The sequence below is a fragment of the Ursus maritimus genome, unplaced genomic scaffold, assembly GCF_017311325.1.
Source record: "Ursus maritimus isolate PB19 unplaced genomic scaffold, ASM1731132v1 scaffold_25, whole genome shotgun sequence".
NCBI lineage: Eukaryota > Metazoa > Chordata > Mammalia > Carnivora > Ursidae > Ursus > Ursus maritimus.
In genome coordinates, this window is record NW_024425008.1 from 25508822 (window position 1) to 25531457 (window position 22636).

Sequence of the window (22636 nt, forward strand, 5' to 3'; positions counted from 1 at the left end):
GGCTCGGGACGGTCACAGTGCTGGGGCCGTGCACCGTGGGAACTAAAAGGAACATAGAAGCAGGAACCTTTTGAGAACATTTGCCCTTTAATTTGCATTTAAAATCAGTTTCTTTAAATATTTTAGGTACAAGTTCTGAATAGTGAAGACAGAGCAGACGCTGCAGGCACTCAGTATCGGCCCCCGACCCTTCCCCCCACCCCACCCTCCAGGCCTTGCTTCTCCGCTCGAGATCCAACTGGGCACACGCACTACATCGGTGGCTCCTGGTGTCAAGGGTCAGCAGCCTCAGGCCTGGATGCAGCTGGATACAAAGCGATGAAGCCCAGCAGCTTTCATGACAAGATGTGTGTATTTAAACTCGCTCCAAGCAATTCCAATGATTGTGCCCAGACCCAATGGGCAACACCACCTCAGGTGACACGGCCCATTCTCCCCGCAGTGGAGTAGCAGCTTGGGGCTGGTTTCCACCACAGTCCATCCTCCCCAAGACCCTGCTCCCCCAAAGGCCATGATGCACAGAGAAACAGAGCTGCCCCTTTGGTCTGAGTGCTTACACCAATGGCATGTGAAAGCTCAAGTCAATCTGAGCCAGTCCACAGGAAGCCCCCTCCCCCATCTTACCAGGCTCCACCCCTTGTGACCATGCCCTGTCCCACTGCCAGGATGTGCTAGAATCTGCTCCCAACGACAGCCACGTGCTAGAATGGCTCCAAGCAGCCCAGAAAGGTCGGCACAACCACGGCTGTGTGTTACTGTGCCAAAGTGGAGCTGTGACAGAGTGGGCTCTGCTCCTGTCTTGTCTACAACATACCACCTTGGGGGGGGGGGACACTCTGACCCCCCCCAACAATGCCTACCCCCTCCTCCCCATATCCCCTGGCCTGTGCTTCCTGGACGAGGTAGAAGAGGCGTCCTGAAGTCCATGGCAGCGGAGCACGAACGTGTCATCTAAGCAGCACGCAGCACCTCTTGGCCTGTGGTCAACACCTCCACGCAGGTGGAATCAAGTGAGAATGCGCAAGCCAGACCAGAGGCTGCTGGGAGCCCGGGAGACACCACACCCTCCTAGGCGGCTCTGGAGCATAGGCTTTCAAAAATACAAACTTGATCACATGGTCCCCAGTGGTTTCCCTATAGAATACTGGCCCAGGGGAGAAGCAAAGTCATCTCTGCAAAAGACGAATGGGAGAAAGGCAGGAATATTAACGAGCATCCACTAAGGCTCGCTCTCCCTCAAGCCTCAAGAAGGTATTCGAGTGTTAAGAGAAGGGTGCAGAGAGGGGAGAGCCTGGCAGAATACCGAGAAAAGACCTGTGGCTGCTGGTTACGTAGTGCCCTGGTTTCCTTGCTGGAGGCCAACAACATGTGCCTGGCACCAGGCTAGCCTGGGACCCAGGAGGGGACAGGGAGAAGACTGGTGGTCAGTTCCTGCATGGTCGGTGTGAAGGGTATGTGGCTTCCTCCTAAAGGTCCAGGAGGAGGACTCTGGGATCCTCTACCGCTGCCTTGATCTTGCGGAGGAAAGTGACCGCCTCTCTGCCATCGATCAGCCGGTGATCGTAGGTCAGTGCCACATACATCATGGGCCGCACCTCCACCTGCAGAGAAGAGTGGGTGACAGGTCTGTCGGCAGCAGAGGAAGGCCCACTGAAGGTGGGGAGATGAGAAAGCAGAGCCCACAGAAAAGTTTTCGGTTCCAAAGCTTTTCCTATTGATGTTGGTTCTGAAGACTTATACTCTCAAAGACCCAGGCTTATCCTTAGTGCAAAGCTCTCCCACTCAAGAAAGCTTAACCAAGAAAATAAGTCTCTTCACAAGTGCCTTTTGAAAACATTCTTGGGCGCCTGGGTGCTCAGTCGGTTAAGTGTTCAACTCTTGATTTCGGCTCATGTCCTGACCTCAGGGTCCTAAGATCCAGCTCTCCACAGCATCAGGCTCCCCACTCAGTGGACCCCTTCCCCCCCGCCCCCTCCCAACCCCGCCACTTTGACACACGCTCACGTACATGTGCTCTCAAATAAATCTTTAGAAAGAGCAAGAAAAACACTCTCTGCCCTTTCATTCATCTGTTGTCTAAAGGAAAAGTTTTCCCTTCAATTCTGGCAGCCTGAAGCTTCATCTTCAGGGTTAGAATTTTAAAAAGTAACCAGAGGTCCTCAAATTCTCTGAAATTGTATGCAAAGCTAGGTGTGTGAGCATTTTAAAGTGAGAAGACCCAGGGTTTTTGGATTCACAAGACCTAGTGACCCAAAAAGGTTCTAAATACAGGAGTCCCAGAAAATATTTTCCTACCAACATATCTTCTAGGGCCAGCTCAAGACCCTTTAACTTCGTTCCCTGAACTCCCAGGGAACTGCTAAACCTTCATACGACCTGGGAGCTCATCGATCCTCATTGCTGTCCTGTTTCCCAGGGGCAAGGACCATGTTTGCAACTGTGTCCCCACTCCCGACAGCACCTAGAGAATGGAGCTTGATGACCCCTCCTGAAGGAGGAAGCACCTCAACTCCATGGTCCTCACACTTAGTTTGTATCAGAATCACCTGCAGCTTCTTCATCAGGTCTGGGAAGGGGCCAAGAATTTGCATTTCTAAGAAGTTCCCAAACGATGCCGAACCACACACCACAATTTGAGGATCAGTGCCTTAGCTGTTAATTAGAAACTAGGAGATGGAACTTATGACTGCAATTACAGTGAATCTGTCATAATTAACAGTTAGCTTTCCCTCTCCTCATCTTCTAGCTGCTAGGACATTAGCAGTGATGGTTCCTACCTTGCCTCCCACAGCCACTGGCCTATCAAAGATGGCGTGCATGCCCAGGATGGCCGACTGAGGGGGGTTGATGATGGGTGTTCCAAAGAGAGAGCCGAAAACACCTCCGTTGCTAATGGTGAAAGTACCACCGTCCATATCTTCAATGGCAAGTTCATTCTTTCGGGCCTAAGAATAAAGATTTAAATCACTGAAATACAAGTACAACCCAGCTTTCTTCACTTACAGGGAGCCCAGAAGGCTCCTGTCTGAGATCAACAGTCCAACTTCGAGCTACTGTCCACTGCCAGAGGACAGGCACGATGCCTTGAGGACCTTCGCTTTCTCCGGCCGGCCTCCTGTGACGAGGTCTTCCGTGACGAGCACGCTGAGCGCTGCCAGATAGCTAGACTTTGGCTCCTGGGGGTGACTGCCAGCCTCGGGCTCTGCACCCCTCACCCAGCACAGCGAGGCTCCAGTTCCCCAAGCACTGCCCACTGGTGAGCCCGGCCTTCCCCAGCCCCTCCTCTCTGACCTGCCCGGCAGCTGACACACATGCTACTTTCCACTTTACCTTCTCTCCCAGTTCACTGATGGTTCGCTCGATATCTGCATAATTCATAGCTTCGACGTTCCTGATGACAGGAACCACCAGACCCTGATGAGAGTGAAAAGCTGTTTTCAGTAGCAGGTTAATAGTACCCTTTATAATTATACTCCCTGATTCAAGTGGATGGTCTTCCCGCCCCACTGAGTATCTTAGGGACTCAATGTGATTAACAGAGTCTAAAATATTGAGGCTTAACAAAAGCAAGTTACTCTTTTACTAACTCCCTTCTGAAAAGACGGGACTACAGAAATGCTCTCCCCAGGGGTCTGCTTTGTCATACAAAGTGAGAGGCTAAGACCAGAGCTCCCCACCCCCTTCCCCAACATACCCGTGGGGTGGCCACCGCAACACTGATGTCAATATAATCCCTGTACACCACCTCTTTGGTTGCGTCGTCAATCACTGTGAGAGAAAACACGTATTACGCACAACTCCTCAGGCCTAGGCTAGTGCGGAAATACTTGCGTCAGCAGAGCGGAAATCCATACCGCCTGCTACGGCGTGGGCTGACCAGTGAGCATGGAAACCCCGCACCGCACGTGGCGGAGCCCTTACTCCCATGCCGACCAAATCGTGATGTCGCCCAAGTGACTCGACACACCTGTTTTCTACAGAAGGCTCAGTACACTGGCTCACACGGGACAGGTATGCACGAAGTTCTCTTTAACCTTAACAGAGAATGGCTAGGTTTAAAAAGTGCTCCCAAAAAGGGAGATTAGCAAAGGGAGGGGTGGTAGTGCCGCCCATTCCGCTGCCTACTCTCCACCAGCAGTGAGGGAAGCCTCACTCTCAGAGACTCCGGAGGAAGCAGGGTGCTGGTTAGCTGGCAAACCCGCAGCTGGAAGTCCGGGTCTGGTGCTCATGAGAAAATACAGGCTCGGCACTCTTTTCCACAGAAAGTCTATCTTGTGTTGTTAGATGCCACCGAGGGAAAGCATGTGAAGTGAGAAAGAGGCCAAAACAGCTCTGAGAAATGCCTGTATGTACAGGAGGCAGAAGAAAGGGATGGAGAGTCTATCAAAGCAGCATGAGAGGAACGGAAGGAACAAAGAGGTACACACTTGGGCAAAGCAAAGGCGGCCGCGCACCTCCCTAGAGCACACTACTCAGTGAAAAGGATTTCTAGATCTTTAGGGACCCTGGCACTGCTGAGGATTGCAAAAGTGTCACTGTCCCCTCTCCAACCTTCCAGGGAACAGAGAAGTGTCTCAATAGGAAAGAGACTGCTTGTTAGGTCAACATTTCAATGACGCAGGAGAGCAAAAACTAAGGAAAGCGAGCACCAAGTCCATGAAAGAGGGGCCAAGCCCAAGGCCTCCCGCTGAGGTCCACTGACCAGAAATCAAAGGTCACCCTGGAGCCTATGCCAAGTGGGGAAGTCAGGCCCCAAGATCCCGGGGCCCACGGGAAGGCAGGTGCTAGACAGAACATGAGCTTCCCCGCAACACGAGAAGCCCTGGGAGCTGGGCTGGCTTGGAAGCGCGTGCTGGCACAGCAGCTGCCACACTACGAACTGGGAAGAGAAACCACTCTGTCCAGCTAGTGGGGAGAAAATAATCACGACAGCATCTCAGGAAGGCGGATCAACAAACACGTGGACGAAGACACTCGTGTCCTCACAGGTATGAAATAACGCCTTGGTCTATGTGTAGGTGGTCTGCGTTCCTGCACACGCCTCCCAGGACCTCTTCGAGTCCGGCCACCGCAAACTCACCTGCATTGACCACAGGCTGCTCCTGCAAGGCGAAGGCTGAGGCCTTCACGAATGCCGACATGAAGCCTAGTTTGAGGTTATGTTTCTTCAGAAAAGCATCTTTGTGCCGAGCCCTCATCTCCTGGATGTTACTGTAGAAACACATTACAGAACAAAGTGACCACAAAGCCTTTAATCTACCTTTCACTCCAGTTTCTAACTCCACTCCACAATTGGGTAAGCACTTTTCCCTTACTCTGGACCATCGACCGGAAGTCCACGTTTTGAAATAGTCCAGCAGAGGTCAATACAATAACCTCGTTTCTTTACAAAACCTGGAATCAAAGGAATTGGGTCCAATCAGTCTTTCGGGTAGGCTGAGCCCCTTACAGGGGGCTCTAGTTTAGAAATCACAGAATTCAGTGACAGATATTATGAACAAGAGATCACACAGCATACTAACATCCTTGCCTGGAGGAAAAAGTGATTTCTAGCTACCCTAAAATCATGAGCTTTCTACTCTGAAGAAAAATTATTTTAAGCATAACAAAGTCTACAAGATAACAACATTCTTTATATTTTTTGTTAGAATTATGTCCAAAAAACCCACCAAAGTTCATTAGGACTTCCTTGTGACATTATTCCTATCTTCTAATTAGTGAAAACAAAAACTTGAGTGTTTGGGCTCCATGTGAGCAAAAACATCCATGACAATATATGGTCAGGTATAGATCAGCTTTCTTTTAGGCTCATAGGAAAGTCAACAGACTCCCCATCTCCGCAGGGGTAGCAATTCCAGATACTTGCTCCTTCAAACAGGTGCTAACACCCACCACACGTAAGGGCCAAGGCTGGGCATCAATATAATAAAGACACAGTCCTTGCCCTTAATATCAGCTTACTGGATGTGGTTTCCTTGGGTATTTAGAAAGATGGACATGTGTGGACCTAAGCTTTTGAAGTACAAGCAGCTGGGCCTTCTGGGAAGTCTGCGACATGAACAGCCTTTGTTCATTTAGGACTGGTTTTCCAGAGATGCCACACGCTGCAGTGAGCGGGAAATGGCTTTCCCATCATTTTGCTGCAGAAACCTCAGTATTTATCGGAATACAGTTCTGTGATGGAAATTGAATTTAACTTTATCTCAGACCCAAATGCTCAGTTTTCCCTTTCTCCCCATAATGGCCTAATCTGACATTAACATGAAAGAGAAGATGGTATAAGTTTAACTCCCCCTTCAGACCGTTTGTCTTTGAAAAAGGAAGTTTTCCAGGGGGGGGGGGCACTGATGAGGTTTAAATATTTGTTTTCCTGAGTCTAACCTTATTTAGTGCTAGGATTACCACCCTAAAGACATTACTGGTTCCCAAGACACAAGAGCCGCCGAAGAGGGNNNGAGATGTGATAAACATCTCTGCTCTCAAACCTGCCCAAATGCTATTGTCTGGTCATTAAGTAGTTTCTATTTCAGAGCTCTGCCCTTGGAGGCAGGGCCTGGGACAACAGGGCAGAGGAGAAGGTCTCAGGAAGGCCCCTTATGGGTAGCTGATCACCACAAGACCCAGGGGCACTCGATCCAAACCGCATTAGCGACTACAGTGAGACCCCAGGCCATCGTTAAGTGACACCTCGATTAGCTGCTGAAAGGAGACTCAGCTACTGCACTCACCTTCCAATCAAAGCTGTTGGGCCAACTGCATCTTCCAAGGCCACAAATATTTACATGTTTTGTCTTAAGGAATTAGGTAGAATTTCAAAGTCCAATTCAATTTGTGTACCATTTGGCCCTAATGCACTGAAACCTAAGCTGCAGCTTTGTGATTCATTAGTCAAGGTCCTTCCCTATGTCCTACAGATGGGAAGGAGAGAAATCTTCGGCTTGAATGACATCCAGTCTTTTTAGGAAGCTTCACAACAGCATGGATGACATCTAGTGAACAGGCCAAAGCCCTACTCTGGGAGCAATGCCACAGAGCATGGTCCAGAAACCACTCCCTTCTCTACGCTTCTCAGGTCCCTTCCAAAAGAAAACAAACTTCCCTAATGAAGTAGGTTAGCAGACTAAACACTAAGAAAAAGAAGCAAAGGAATGACCTGAAGACTTCATGATTTACCTCCCGAATTAGATCTAAACTTTTTTTTTTTTAAAGATTTTATTTATTTATTTGACAAAGATAGACAGCCAGCGAGAGAGGGAACACAAGCAGGGGGAATGGGAGAGGAAGAAGCAGGCTCCCAGTGGAGGAGCCTGATGTGGGGCTCGATCCCAGAATGCCAGAATCACGCCCTGAGCCGAAGGCAGACGCTTAACGACTGAGCCACCCAGGCGCCCCTAGATCTAAACTCTTATCCCTGGCATTCAAAACATTCTGCAGGATGGATCCAACTTTCTTCCCGTTCTTTCCCACATATTCCCCACAGCAGATAGTTCTCAGATGTGTCCTGTACTTTCCAGTCTGTGTCAGCTCCAGGTTATTTACATTGTCTGGAATGCCAATTCCCCACAATGCTACCTGTCAAAATGCTAGTCGATCTTAAGGCCTATTAAAAAATCTCTTTCCTCCAGGAAACACTGCAGGACCTTGCCCTCCCCACCTCTGTTGTCTCAAAAAAAAAAAAAAAAAAAAAAAAAAAAAAAAAGATCATTCTCTCCACTTTATATTTTGTACCCTTCTGATACTTCTTTTTCTAGATTTTACTTTGTGTGTTTTTTTAAAAGATTTATTTTAGAGAGAAAGAGAGCATGCATGGGGGGTGGGTGGGAGTGTGGGAGAGAAAGAATCCCAAGCTGACTCCCTGCTGAGCCCGACACAGGCAGATCCCTGAGGTCCTGAGCCGAAATCAAGAGTCACTCAACTGAGCCACCCAAATGCCCCTTCCTTTGTGTTTATCCCATCAGAGGGGGAGCTCTAGAAAGGTGGTGCTCTTTTCACTTCTCTCTGTATGCCCCTCAAATAGAGTACAGCATCCTGTACACAGTAAGCGCTCAAACACTGCAGAACTGAACTACATTCTCTCCCCCACGGTGCTGACACTTGTACATGTCAAACCCTAAAGAAAATGGGTGAGTCAACAGCCAGCTCACCCTAGAAATGCATGTACTCAATTTGCCCCTTTGGTTATACATCCTGAGGTTTTTACTGAAAAACAACTTGCTTTCCATTTCATTATCACAGCTGGAAAAGGTGAAAGCTAGGACAAGCCAGTGCTTTTCCACCACCCAAATCTGCTTAGGAACACAACTCAGGAGCAGTCGCTGTGAGAAAGCAGCAGGGTACTGGGCTCTGTGCAGTCGAGTGGTTCTCCATTCCAAGGGTAGGCCCGGCTGCCCTGTCTCTACTTGGCGACTCGACACGACTCATCAGAGTTTAACATCATTACCGGCCTCATGTATGAGACATCACAAGATTCAGGTACAAGGCTAAGTTTTTTAAGTTACAGAGGCAGCAATTAGAGAATGAATCCCACGGTCACTCGTTTCAGTCAACAAGCAGTGCAAAGAAGTAGCTCCTCTTGCTGTTAGTTTCGGAATCAGCACTAGGAAGGGGCTGGGGCAAGTTCAGGTGTTCTCCAAGGAAAAGGGCGCGGGGAGTAAGAGGCCCGGAGCTCTCACCTCATGTCGATCTCGTTGAAGGTCGTGAGCATCGCACACGTGTTCTGGGCCTCCTTCAGACGCTGGGCGATGCGCTGCCGCATCCTGTTCATCTTCTCCTGGAAGGAGGACAAGCGGTGAGAGCCCGGGCTCTCCGGATCAAGCCCTCCCCACTCAGCCCAGGGGGCACTCAGCTTGCAAGGACCCATGTGTCAAGCACTAGGATAGCTAAGTCCAACAAGAGCTCCAGGCTCTCTTTCCCGTGGTGGCCTTGCTCCCCTGGGCGAGAACAAGGAGAGCCAGACAAAAACTATTCACTCGGATGTGCCTGAGTTTGACCAAGGATGGAAGTTCAGGAAATGGTTTGATTTAAAAATCAGAATCAATTTATGAAGGAAGAGTGTGGCGTAGGGCTAGTCGGGCCAAGAAGCACTACAGATTTCTGGGGATACAGACTTGCACGAGAACAGCTACTTGTGGAATGGAAACTCACCACAACCAACTTTTGAGGCTACAGTACCTTTAGGAGGTCTTCTCAGGCAGAGGAGCCCACGCTCCTGACCACGCGCTTCCTTGAGGTTCTACCCCAGCCCCTGCCAGCTACTGCGACTACGTAGCCCCCAGCGAAGTATCCCGGAAGGCCAGGAGCGGGGCTCAGTAAAACCATTTCTCTGCAGTGATTTACCGTGGGAGGGAGGGGTACGTTATTAAGCTCCCACTCCTCGCCCATCTCACTCAGCCAGGGCAGGCCAGTGGTAGCACGGCACAGTGGGAAAAGCCACTGAACACAGTGGACTTCGGGTTCTAGTCTCCTCACACGACAAGTATGTGACTATCAACAAGCCACTTCCTAAACTCGGTTTCCATGAACTGCCAGCAATTCAAAGGTAGGCACCACAATGCCCACACTCCACTAATCTCAACACTGTCTCCTCGGTCTCTTCTGGAAGCGGTCTCCAGAGGCTTACCCGATGTTCTGAGCGCAGACCCTTGCCAGCTCCTGGCTCGGCTACTGGAGGGGCAGCAGCGGGTTTCACTGCAGACACTGCAAATGAGGAGAAAGTACAGCTGCATCAGAAAATCAGAGACACAGCAGCTCTTCCGGCCCATGGGTCCCGTCCCCGTGCTCTCATAAAACCACCTTTTCGCACCAAAAAAAAAAAAAAAAAAAAAAAAAAAAAAGAAGAAAACCAGAGAAACATCTGCTAAGTGCCACTGCTTTCATACTGTACTGTTGCTTAATTCTTACGACATTCTGAGGTGTACTAGTACCATTCCCAGTTCACAAATGAACGATCTGCTCAGAGAAGTTAAGTAACTGAAGTCACAGAGCTGTAAACAGAAAGCTGGGCTCCAAACCCAAGCCTTCTGCTCCAACGTCTAGAGTTCCTTCTACAAAGCAGCCAGTGGAGCCCGTTCAGAGCCACGATGAGTCTCAGATTCTGCCCTGTGAGGGAACATGGCATTGGAGGAGATGTTCTTCTCCTACACAGAGACACGCGGGGGGGTGGAGGCGTACCCGGTTTGCTAGCAAGAGGCTGGGAGGGCGAGGGCATTGGTGGCATCTGAGTGGGTATGGATGCTGCAGGGGGAGGAGGAACTGCTGATACTGGAGGCTCTGCTTTCGGGGCTGCAGCAGGAGCTTCGGCTGGCTTGGCCTTCGCAGGAGCAGCTGGAAAACAAGAAAAACAGAGGCCATTGGCACTGTCTGGAATGAAAAACAACCAAATTACAGATACTAAGCAAGACTTACCAGCAAAAGCTCTACCTCCAATGACCAGACAAATGCTAACTGGCTACATACAAGGCACTAGGAAATGCACACAATGACAGAAGGCGCTATCCTTCCATCCCTGGGGCTCCTAGATGTCCTCCATTACGTGACTTCATTCAGCTGCGTTCCTGATTTCACAAATACCGACTGATGACCAAATTTAGCAAGTACTTTCAAAGCACCTACTAAGCCCATGGCAACGTAAACTTCCAAGCAAAAGAAACCCAGGCAATTGAAGATGTTGACACACACACACGAACGTAACACACTTCTAGTGATGCGAGCATGGACAGTCTTGTCTTCTATTTTAACATCACGTGCGGAAGAATACTCTTTAGTAAAAAATAAAAGTTTAATCAAAGGCTCAGACTTAAAGAGTTCCAAGCATTTCATCTAGCATAATGCTCATAAACCACAACTTTAAATTAGATGTTTATTTTATCTACCTGTACATACCTGGTTTCATATTTAAACTAGAAGAACATTCTTTTTAAGGAATGATCAGAAGATGAAAGAACGGATGTTCTCTAGCCTTCTACTGCCGCACACTATTTCCATTCTGGGCTCTGGTCTTACCCTGCTCAATCTCAAGGATGCAATCTACTCGCTCTCTCCTTAACTATTTTGATAAGGAGAAACAAACAGACTGTTACAGCATTTAACTAAGAATCAGAAAAAGTTCTTTTCTTTTCTAATCTCTCATACTGACCGTAAGGTGCCCTACAAATTCATTTCCTTATTTCTCACTTCTTCCCAAGAGAAAGTGCAACCTTCTTTAGAAATGTTAGGAGAATAGATGTGGGGGGGGGGGTGGAAACAACACACTGAATTCTCCAGAAGAGACACACCATGAAATATTGCTTCTTCTCACTTTAGAACAGTGGCTCTCAGGAAGCCTGAGTGGCTCAGTCAGTTGAGCATCTGCCTTCAACTCAGGTCATGATCTCCAGGTCTTGGGATCAAGCCCCATGTTGGGCTCCCTGCTCAGTGGGGAGACTGCTTCTCCCTTTCTCTCTGCCCCTCCCCCTCCCCCAGCTTGTAATCGCTCTCAAATGAATAAATAAAATCTTTAAAAAAAAAAAAAAAACAAAAGAAAAAAAAAGAATAATGGCTCTCAGCCCTGGTTGTCTATCAGAATCACTTGGAGAGCATTAAAAACAAAAAAACAAACAAACAAAAAACCAGACTATGATAACCAGGATCTGATAACCCCAGACTTAATGTATCAGAATCCCTGGGCCATGGGGTCTAGGCATTTGTGATTTTTTTTAATTTTTAATTTTTTTAAATTTTTTTATTGAGAGAGATATGTGCAAGGGCCGGGGCGGGGGGGAGGGGATGGGGAGAGAGAGAATCTTAAGCAGTCTCCATGCCCAAGGCAGGGCCCGATCTCAGGACCCTGGAATCATGACCTGAGCAGAAATCAAAGAGTTGGTCTAGTAACCATCAGAGACATCCAGGTTCCCCGCATGTTATTTTTAAGGCCCCCATCAGATTCTGATGCCAGGGCTGAGGAGGGGAAGAAAACAAAACAAAACAAACACTATCTTTAAAATCTTCTTCATTCTATCATTAAGAAAAGGTCCAACATAAGAAATATATGTGGAAAGAATAGAGCTATTATGAGGTTTTCTGTTTTAAATACCATTTTCTTTTAGAACTTGGCATTTAAAGTACCCACTACATAAATATCACCTGTCTTAGTCCCTCAACTAACAGCAGCTGGAACACTAAACATTCTTTCAGGTATCAAGGAATTAGTACATTATGCTCAGCCCAATTCCAAGGGGGAACACTGGAGACCTTGACAACCAGGAGAACTTCTTTACCGCCAGTTTTCCTGAGTGTGAAAAGAGGAGTGCCTCCTTCTACTTTTCCCCCATCAGGTACCAAAAGAGCTTCAATCACGCCATTTGCTGGTGATGGAACCTGTACAGATGTCTGGAAAACAAGGGCAGAGGGAGAAAGAGTCCAAATTTTTACTCGGCTTTAGAGAATTGTCTAGAATCTCAAATATGAGTCACAACAGTCACAACACAGATATACTAGACTCTGCTTATAGAAACACCAAGGCCACACTCTCGGAGTAATGAAGAGTCAATGCTATTGTGAAGATTCACCCTTTGTCCTTTCTCAGAAACATTAAAGTGATGTTCAGTTAATGTGTTTCCAAGTGATACACAAAAAACAAACTGAAACAGTTCATGCACACGCACACATACACGCAAGCACGCAGGCACGCACACAGGCACAGGCTACGAGACCAATGCTACTAAAGTACCTAACACATACACTGAGAACAATCCAAAATTAAAATTTTAAAGCTTTTTCTTTTTAATGAGCTATCCCAACACTTTTACAACTGAGGTTAGAGCAAGTTAAAAATTATCTTTAAACAGTTAAGTCCCTGTTTTTTTGAATTAGGTTAAAAATAACCAAGGGGAGACCATGAAAAATTACACTAATATAGGACAAGCCTACCTTGTCAGTTTCAATCTCGCAAACCACTTCATCTTCTGCAACGGTGTCTCCAACAGCTGAAAAGACAAAGTCTACCTGTTAAGGAGGGGGAGGACCCCAGTAGCCACAAGATCCCTTTTGACAGGTATGTTACAAGACCCCTTTCCTACAGGGCCAGGAAAAATTACATTGTGTGTAAAGAGAAGGGAGGAACCTGATTATTGGGGCAGGGAGAGGGGGGTCGGTGATGACAACTTTATGAAGTATTTAAACTTAAGAAGCAGGGCCTGAAATCTTACCTTTCTCCCACCTGACATCTCCCTCTGTGACAGATTCTGCGAATGCTGGGGTTTTGACTGTAATCACATCATCCTCTAGGAAAAAAAACAAAAAAGAAAATCACATGTAGTCTGTATTCTTCCTTTTTAATTAAACTGTCAGCTGCTGCTCTTCCCACTAAAACGCCATTCCCAAGAAGGCAGGGAACTGAAGGCAGGTACTTACTGCATACAGCTGTAGTTCTGAAGAAGCGAACATTGAAGACACTACTGTTGTTAATACTACAGAAAAAAACATAAAAAAAGTAAACTCCTTCAGCAGGTGAACCACTCGCATTGCAGTCTAGACAAGGGACCATGGACCACTCTCCCTTTAAATCAGTGATTCTCAGCCAGGGGTGCCCATGAGTGTCACCTGGGGGAACTTTTTCAGAGCATCCATATGCAGGCCCCATCCCCAGAGATTTCGACTCAGCAGGTCTGCAGCAAAGCCTGCCACACGGGTACCCTAAGCAGTAAACTCCTTGGGTGAGTCCAGAACCCTGTGCTCAGTGAAATGCCAGCTCCCACAAAACAGAGACTTTCATTTGGTTCAGTGAAGAAAAAGATAAGCATCTCGGTCCTTTGCACACCCACCAAAAGGAATTAGCTTCCCGATTAGGTTTTTTCTAGACAAAATCCAAGGACAATAAACTGGGTACCCCCGCAGTACCTGCCATTGTGCCACAAACAATGAAGTTTCTGTCTGCAGATTACAGACGGAGATCAGAGAAGGCAGCAAGAGGAGACAGTTAACTTGGAATTAAAACAAGATGTTATGGGCTAGGGGGTAGAGAGGGGGCAGAACCATCAAAAAAACCCTCCCGTATCTCCTAGCTGGTTCTCTTGCTAGGAAGCAGCACATTGGTCCATTCTGGACTCATTCAAGAGGAACTTCAAAAGACCAAGGTATTTTCTGATAGGACACTAATTTCAAATAATGTAAACTAGAGAATGATACCACTTTGTATGCTCAAATCCATTAATAGTGGTTAACTCTGGAGAGTGGGAGACGTAGAGATATACAGTATCTACGGTTATCTGTTATATACATACACATTTTGGGAGAGTGATCTGGACCAATGGGGACTTTCACTTTCTACACTTCAGGATTCTGAATATTGTACAACAAGCACCTTTATAATACAGAAGTAAAACAGATTTAAGTTGCCATTTGATATTTTTACTTTTGTAATGTCAAAGTGACTATAAGATCTATTTAAAAATCAAGGGGAAAAAATGTACATTTTTTTTTTTAAAGCACAAAATATAAAGTGATCTGTATCAAGTTTATAACCATGTGTTAAGCGTTCCTGGACAAGAACCTGTGGGTAATTTGCAATTGCAGAGACCACTCTGTGAGGACACTCAGGAACCTGGGGCACTGGCTGTCCCTAGGAAGAGGAACCTGGGGTCACTGCAGGACAAGTGTAAAGTCTCTTTTTACTTTTGAATCATGAAAAACCAAAATGTTTTATAATAAAAGGTTGGTTTTTTTTTTTTTTTTTAAGATTTTTTTATTTATTTATGTGACAGAGATACAGCCAGCGAGAGAGGGAACACAGCAGGGGAGTGGGAGAGGAAGCAGCAGGTTCCCAGCGGAGGAGCCCGATGTGGGACTCGATCCCAGAATGCCGGGATCACGCCCTGAGCCGAAGGCAGACGCTTAATGACTGCGCTACCCAGGAGCCCCTATAATAAAAGGTTTTTTAAAATAAAGTGGGTACTTTATTAGATTAGGGTGATCTCACCCCACGGTTTAGGGTATTTTTTTTAAAACAAATAATTTACTGGGGTACCTGGGTGGCTCAGTAAGTTAAGGGTCTGACTTTGACTCCGGTCTTGATCTCAGGGTCCTGGGATCAGTGGGGAGTCTGCTTGTCCCTCTCCCTCTCCTTCTGCCCCTCCCTCCCATTCATGCTCGAGCTCTCGCTCTGATAAAAATCCTTAAAAAAATAATCTACTTTTAAATACTTATTTGTTGTATTTATTGCATCAAAATTTGCGGTTGTTCCAGTTTTCATTTAAGCTGCAGATGAGCAGCACATTCTGAATCGCTCTAAGTAATTAAGTTACAAAAGTAACTTGTGGGATATTTGGAAACAGCAAAAAAACATGATTATACTGTACAGTAAAAAACAATCATTTTATAACCTGTTTCCCCACTTATCATAGTGTGAACATGTTAACACGACATAGCTTAATCAATCCCCTGTTGTTTGGCCATTTTGAGAGAAATCTGGGCATACCACGAGTTGCTCCGTATAGATTCTTAGCAATGGAATTGCTAGATCAAAAAATACACATAGTTCAAGATTCATGAATGCTAACTGCCCTCCAAAAACTAACTCAAATTCATACTTCTAGTACGAAGTGCATCATTTTCTCAGTTGAAAAGACAATCCCATTGTGACGCACAGTGAAGGAACTACTCTGGTGACCCTTCATTTTGAAGATTCTCCCTTTGCAGAACACAGCTTGACAGCTGTTGAACAGATAACTAGAGAGCACCCTCTCACCACCACCCTGAAAATACTTGGAATGCAAAGTAGCATGAAGCAACACTCATGAGCAGAAGTTAATCTGAAACACACATGGGTGGCCTTTCTCCAAACTCTATTACGCAATAACATTCCCTCTGAAGTAGTCAAAGTCCCAGGACTCAACTGACTCATCTTTTGCTTTTACTGTTTCCAAAATGACTGACTATGCTACCAAGAGGATGCTCTAAACCTCCACAAAGGTAACCTCCAGCCCTTCGGCTGCACTTGGATCCAACCAGAATACTCGTGAGTAACCTTCTCGATCTATTCCCGTAAAGAGAGGGTTCCGACGTCACTTTCATTACAATCTAAACACCTGAGGACAAGCACACTCCAGGGCCAGCACCTGACATGGGGCTGAAGCTCCAGGTACATCACATGTCATAAATCAACATCAAGGTTAGGTCTAGAGACTCAACATAAGCACCTTGATTATCTAGGCCTGGAAGCCAGTGAAGAAAGCAGGTGGTCAAATTTAGAACTGGTGTCTTAAATACCCCATGGCCACACATCTGTGCTCCCCAGTGATACTTACACAATCTTCCCGCTGTCAGGGTAACCTGGTCCCTGACATAAGGAGACCCCTGCAAGAAACAAAACAACTCTTAACCAACAACTCTTATACAGGATACCTGCTGGGAACGGCAAAGACTAACTCTGACATAGAGCAAGATCAAATGTAGGCAACAATACAATCCTTATTACCGAGTCCTGCTTCTCAATGGCAGAGAACAGGTATGTTGGGTTGAGAATGGGTAGGTGTTTGAAAAAAGGGGAGAATTCTAAGGGCAAAGCCTGAAGTAGTTTTATCACCTTATTTACCTTAAAATTCGTAAACTGTCATTATCTCTATGTTTTCATAATAAAACCTCCCTACTCCCCCAAGTGTTCAAATATAACTGAAGCTTGAGAAAGACCCACCATGGCTTATCCTGTGACCACACATAGCCTAATCTGAGAAGCAGTGGGCATGTTTGGTCTGGGTTTCTGTTTCCCTGGTTACTTAAAAATGCACTGAACTGGAAGTCTTACTGAATAAACCCTAGTAGCAAAGACTGGGCCACTTTAAGCTCAGGGTCTCCAGTTTGCCCCGGTACTGAGCAAACCATTGTCCCTCCTCTCAGTTTACTGCCCTCCCATAAGCTCTCTGAGGTCTTCCCCTCTGGTCAAACTCAGCAAGGTGGGAGCACCTTTCTGCCCCACCAAATGTCCTTATCACAGATAACTGCATTTCCCCCAACTGACAACTAATTACAACTAACAACAGCTGCCGCCTCACCTGGACATATTCTTTCAGGGGTCTTTTTTTCAGATCTATTAGCAGCTCTTTCTAAATAAACCATGGGCTCAGGAAACACCAGAGGAGAAACAGCTTGTGCCTCCTCCTCCCAAAAGTCTCCAGGATTCAAAGTCAAGTAAATCCCTTCGATGTCCAGCAGTCAAAGCCTCTGCAGTACAAATCCCAAGTACAGCGTACGTTTGAGCTACAACAGCCAGCAGCCCACACTGGTTTTCGAACCGAGTCCAATTGGGAGTTCATCCTACAGCAATTCTCATTTGTACAGTGCTTTAGCGTTTATAAAAAGCTTTCACATAATGACCTCATTTTGATTTTCACGTCTCACAACTCCCTAAAGTAGAACGACCATCTGCTATTATTCCCACTTTTTACATAAGTAGGGCTTCTGGAGGTTCAGGGGACTAGCCCAAGGTGAAGCCCTGAGCCACAATGCAAACCCCAAGTACAAGGTTCTTTCCATTGTCCTGCTGATCTCTAAGTGGGAAAAATGTTTACATTTAGGATTCCTGGTTTAAAAGAATGTTTGTTATTGAGAGTCCACTACGAGCGTACACTCTACGAGGTGCCTATGTTCTCATGACTCTTAGAATAAAGTCCAAAAACTTTACACAGTCTTGTACTGTCCAGCCCTCCCTGTATTTCCAGCCAGACAGGCTTCCTTTCTATTTCTATGACCGGTCAAGTCCCTTCCTGACTGACAACCTTTGCACAAGCAATTCCCTTCGCCTGGAATATTGTTCTCTTGGCCAACTGCTATGTATTCCTAAAGACTTGGCTTAATGTCACTTTTTCAGGGAAGCCTTTACTGACGTTCTCACCACTCTCTCCACCCTCCCAAGATGGGCTACATCCCACCGTTTTATTATACCCTGCACTTCTCGCTCAGTCATCACAATGTGACTGTGGCCTTACGTGTGCATAAATGTGTATCTGCTGTCTCTCCAGCTAGCCCATAAGATGCTGGAGGGTAGCGACCATCTGTATCCCGGTCACCTAGCACAGTGCCAGGAATGCAGGAATAACTTAAACGATCTGTTGAGGACATGAGTAAACGACAACATGGTGGGTTAAGAGCTTAGGTTGAGAAGTCTGGGAGACCTGACTTGACTAAGAGGTGACTTGTGTGACCTTGGTCAAGGCCTTTCTTGCCTTTGGGTCATGCATTTGTATAAGAGAGAATACCTCTCATTGTTTCTTGATGATTAACTGCAAAATGCATGAGAAAGCACTCCAAACCATGCTTGGCCCACAGAAAGCTCACAGCAGGATCCCTCATTCAACAAATACTTACGCCATAGAAAAAATTGGGATAAAACCTAAATTCCTTCCAATAGTCTCTACACCATCTTCTATCTCATGTCATTCCTTCCTTCAACCAAAATTCTCTGGCTAAATCACCTTTTTTTCTAGTTTCAAACCACTGTCAAGCTCTTCCCTTCCTCAGGGACTCTGTACATGGCTATTCTCTTTCCTTTTCCTGCTCTTCACTGAACTCGCCTCTGTCACCTCCTCTGGGTTGCAGCTTTATGATGTCCCCTACTAAAAAGAGCCCTTCTGTCCACCTTCATTTGTCTCCTTCTCAACACTTAACCAAAATTCACGATGCCTCATTTGCTTAGCAATTTACACTTTGTCCTTCCCGCTAGACCGTAAGCTCCAGGAGGGTAAGAACTATTAACGGCTGCATCCCTAGTGAGCGCCTAGGACTGTGCCCGACAGACAGCAGAAACTCGGTAACTATGTGCAAGTGAATAAACGACAGTTGTTATTAAATAGCACTTTGTTTCGCTCCACAACATGTGGAGAAACACAGGCACCCCGGTTTCCTCACATACTGCTCTCTGCCCAGGAGGAGGGCATGTTAGGTGACGGCAAGGGCACAACTTACCAGGCAGGGAACGTCTCCCTAGCGGGCAGTTCCCCTGTTGAGAAAGAAGACATTATCGACGTCACCCATGATGAAAGGAGGGAAGAAACAGCTTTTTAAGTACACACGCAAAGCTGTCCAGGTGCTAGTGACAGGTGAATCTCGTGACTCCGAAAGGCAAATGCAACAGCCAGGGCTCTCAGTCCCGGTCGGCACCCTGGGCCTGCCAAACTACCTCAACTTCCCATTGGGGCTGACACCCAGTAACGGGAGAGTGGGGGCGGGCCCCGATCCCGTCGGGGGACTCCACGGCGCCTCCTCCCCAACTCGGAGTCTCGTGTCCGGACGGGCGCGGCTCTGGGCGGCTCCTCCGCCCAGGCGCGGAGGGTGGGGCCCAGCAGGGGACGGGGCGCCGGCTACCTCGGGGAGGCGGGGAGCTGCTGGGCTCTGCAAGACGACCCCGAGAGCCACGGCGGCCCCGGACCGCCCAGCCCGCGGCCTCCGCGTCCCGGTGCCCTTGGTGCCCGGCTTGACCGGAGCGCCGCGCCCCAGCTCCCCAGGCTGCCCCTCTGCCCGCCGGCGGGTTTCTCATCCGCCGGGCCCGGCCCGGCCGGACCGTACCTTCTGGAAGGCAGAGAGCGAGCGGCTGAACGCCCGAGACACGCAGCGGGACCGGGACAGCATCGCGGCGGTGGCGGAGCCGAGGGCGGGCGGACACCGGATATAGGGCCCGGCAACAACCGGAAGCGGGGCGGGCCGCGGCACCCGCCGCGCGGGGAGGGGTGTTCGGAGCGAACCACTGGCGGGGGGGGGGAGAGAACCGACAGGGGGCGCGAACCGGTACCGCCTCAGCACAGCGATCTGCGCCGTGGTGCCCACGGCGGTGGGGGCGCTCTCGGAGCCCGCTGCGCTGCCTGCCGGCCTGGGCGGGGGCTCCCGGGGGTGCCTACGACCGTCCAGAGACCAGGCCGCCCTTGGGGTCTCACCCCTGCACCTTTCCGCAGAGCTGGCCCTGAGATTGGCGCCGGTCTCTTTCTGGGACCCCGAGACACCGCGCCTTCCCACCTCCGCACTACCGGAAAAGAGCGGGAGGCTGGCACGGGCTTTGAACTCGGACCTTGGCAGACGTGCCTGCCTGATCTTACACGTGGGTGGCCTCGGGCAGGTGACGTTGCTTCCCTGAGCCAGCAGTTACTCAAATACATAAAAAAAAGCAAGAGTCAGTTCCCTGCCTCTCTAACTCCAGAACAAAGAAACAGCCCAGAGGAACCTCTGAAGGGTTCCCATTGCCCTTTTACCAGACGAAGATCACCAAGTAGCCTTACTTTTGAAAGGACACCTCCTGATCTCCCCTAGTCCTACTCACACTCTCTACAGCCAAGCTAATTGTTCCCCATACCTCCTGTGTATTTTGGAGGTGGTTTATTAGTCTATCCCTAGAATATAAACGACTAAATTAGGGACCTTGTCTGTCTTGTTCACAGCACTTAGAACAGTGATTGGCATAGGTAGGTAAGTGTGTAATAACCATTCCACCTGATACCTTCAAAGTGAAAGCACAAAGGTTCCCCTCCCCCCTTTTAGTTTTCCCTCCTCTTGAATGCCCACGCCCCTCAACATTCACCTTTATAGCTCACCTTCCTTTTTTTTTTTTTTTAAGATTTTATTTTTAAGTGATCTCCATGCCCAAGGTGGGGCTGGAATTTACGACCCCAAGATGAAGAGTTACATGCTCTACCAACTGAGCCTGCCAGGTAGCCCTAAAGCTCACCCTCCTAATAAAAAAGGTTTTCTATAAGCTTTGGTAGAATTAAGAATGATAATGAATGAATGAATGAATGAATGAGGGTGCCTGGGTGGCTCAGATGGTTAAGCATCTGCTTTCCGCTCGGGTCATGATCTCGGGGTCCTAGGATTGAGCCCCACGGTGGGCTCCCAGCTCACCGGGGAGTCTGCTTCTCCCTCTCTGCCTCTCCTGATTGTGCTCTCTCTCTCTCAAATGAATAAATAAAATCTAAAAAAAAATAAAAATAAAAGAGTGAATGAAAGGGCCACTGCTGCCTGCTCATGTTGGTTTCTTAAGCTGAGTCATCTTACCTCGTCCTCAGGCACCTTTATGGTGCCTTCGCTCATCCAAATTCTGGAAATACTTCCACTGGAATTCTGCAGGGATGGGCAGAAGCCCTAACTAGAAGCAGAGAAAACCTTCTTGCCCAGCTGCTGCCCCTGATCACATCCTTAGCATCCTTCACCTGGACTATTTTTAAAGCTTCCTAAAGGGACCTGGGCCTCCATAATCACTTTCTCTAACCCATCCTCCATATCCGTGTCAAAGATCCTTTGAAACACAAATCTAATCCAGTCACTCTCATGCTTGAAGTCTTTCAATTGCTTCTCCGTATCAGTAGGACGAAGTCCAAACTCCTCAGTCTGACCCAGCCTTCGGCTGTGTTGTGATCGACCCCGGATTTTCACAGCTGCTGATTTTTAGTCCTACCACACTCCCGGCAATCGCCCCCACGTGCTATTTCACTCCTGCCCATGTTTGCGTGGGCCCATCCCACCTCCTATTTGCCTAGGGACTCCTAATCATCCTCTAAGTCTCTTGAATCCCTTCCTAATGCCCTCTGTCACAGTCCCTTCTCTGTGCTTCCAAAGCATTATGCATGCATCCCTTCTTTGCACTATAATGTGCTTTTTGCCTGTCTGTCTTTTCTCCTGGGCAGAGCAGAAGGAGGAAAGAGATGATGTCCCCATTTTCCTGAATTCCTTGCGCAGAACACAGTGCCCAGTACTCCATAGGTACTCAAGAAATACAAGGGGAATGACTGAAGACTTCGTGCTTGCAAGACTGCTAGAGGCAGCTGAAGAGACCCCAGAACAGGAATCCCTAAACAGGGTTTGCTGTTAATATTTCTTAGACAGCTACTTAATTTTCTCTGCTTTAAGTAAGTAATTTTAGAGATTCTTTTTTTTTAAGATTTTATTTATTTATTTGACAGAGATAGAGACAGCCAGCGAGAGAGGGAACACAAGCAGGGGGAGTGGGAGAGGAAGAAGCAGGCTCATAGCGGAGGAGCCTGATGTGGGGCTCGATCCCATAACGCCGGGATCACGCCCTGAGCCGAAGGCAGACGCTTAACCGCTGTGCCACCCAGGTGCCCCAATTTTAGAGATTCTTGTCTACAGTTTAGAAGCTCAGGCCTGGATGATGTGGCAAAGCATTTCTCCTGGAATTTCAGTGATCACCCAAGTTCATCTCAGATGTTACGATTTTAGACATACACACACTTGCACAGTAGCATGGGAAGTCTCTTTCAGAGGATAAAGGTTGAAACTGATCTCATATATGAGACTCATATATGAGCTTCTGTGGAGTCCAAGGTGCAACCCAATGAGCTCTCACCCTCTTCTGTATTTAAAGTGTCCTAGGACACAGCATCAGCTATTGCAACAGGAATTATGTATATAAATTCATAAACTTGTGTTTATGGCTCAAAAGGAAATTTATTTCACATTTTAAAAATATTTTAATTCCTATATAGTGAACATACAGTGTCATATTAGTTTCAGGTAAAATATAGTGACTCAGCAATTCCACATATTACTCAGTGCTCATCAGGGTAAATGCACTCCTTAATCCCCTTCACCTACTTCACCCATCTTCCCACGTCCCCTCGGGTAACCACCCCTGTGCTCTCTACAGCTGAGTCTGTTTTTTGAT

General features: G+C 47.6%; 1 protein-coding gene across 1 annotated transcript; it reads right to left on the bottom strand.

Annotated features, from left to right (window-relative positions):
* Positions 1-68: 68 nt before the first annotated feature.
* On the bottom strand, positions 69-19649 carry DLST (dihydrolipoamide S-succinyltransferase). Its single transcript, XM_040641649.1, has 15 exons — positions 19534-19649; positions 18934-18967; positions 16281-16329; positions 13390-13445; positions 13185-13259; positions 12907-12962; positions 12255-12366; positions 10171-10323; positions 9620-9696; positions 8673-8770; positions 5081-5211; positions 3695-3768; positions 3331-3414; positions 2778-2945; positions 69-1601 (listed from the first exon to the last, which is right to left on the bottom strand). Exons 1-15 carry the CDS (start codon positions 19594-19596, stop codon positions 1467-1469), a joined length of 1365 nt encoding a protein of 454 aa, XP_040497583.1. The 5' UTR covers positions 19597-19649; the 3' UTR covers positions 69-1466.
* Positions 19650-22636: the final 2987 nt, after the last annotated feature.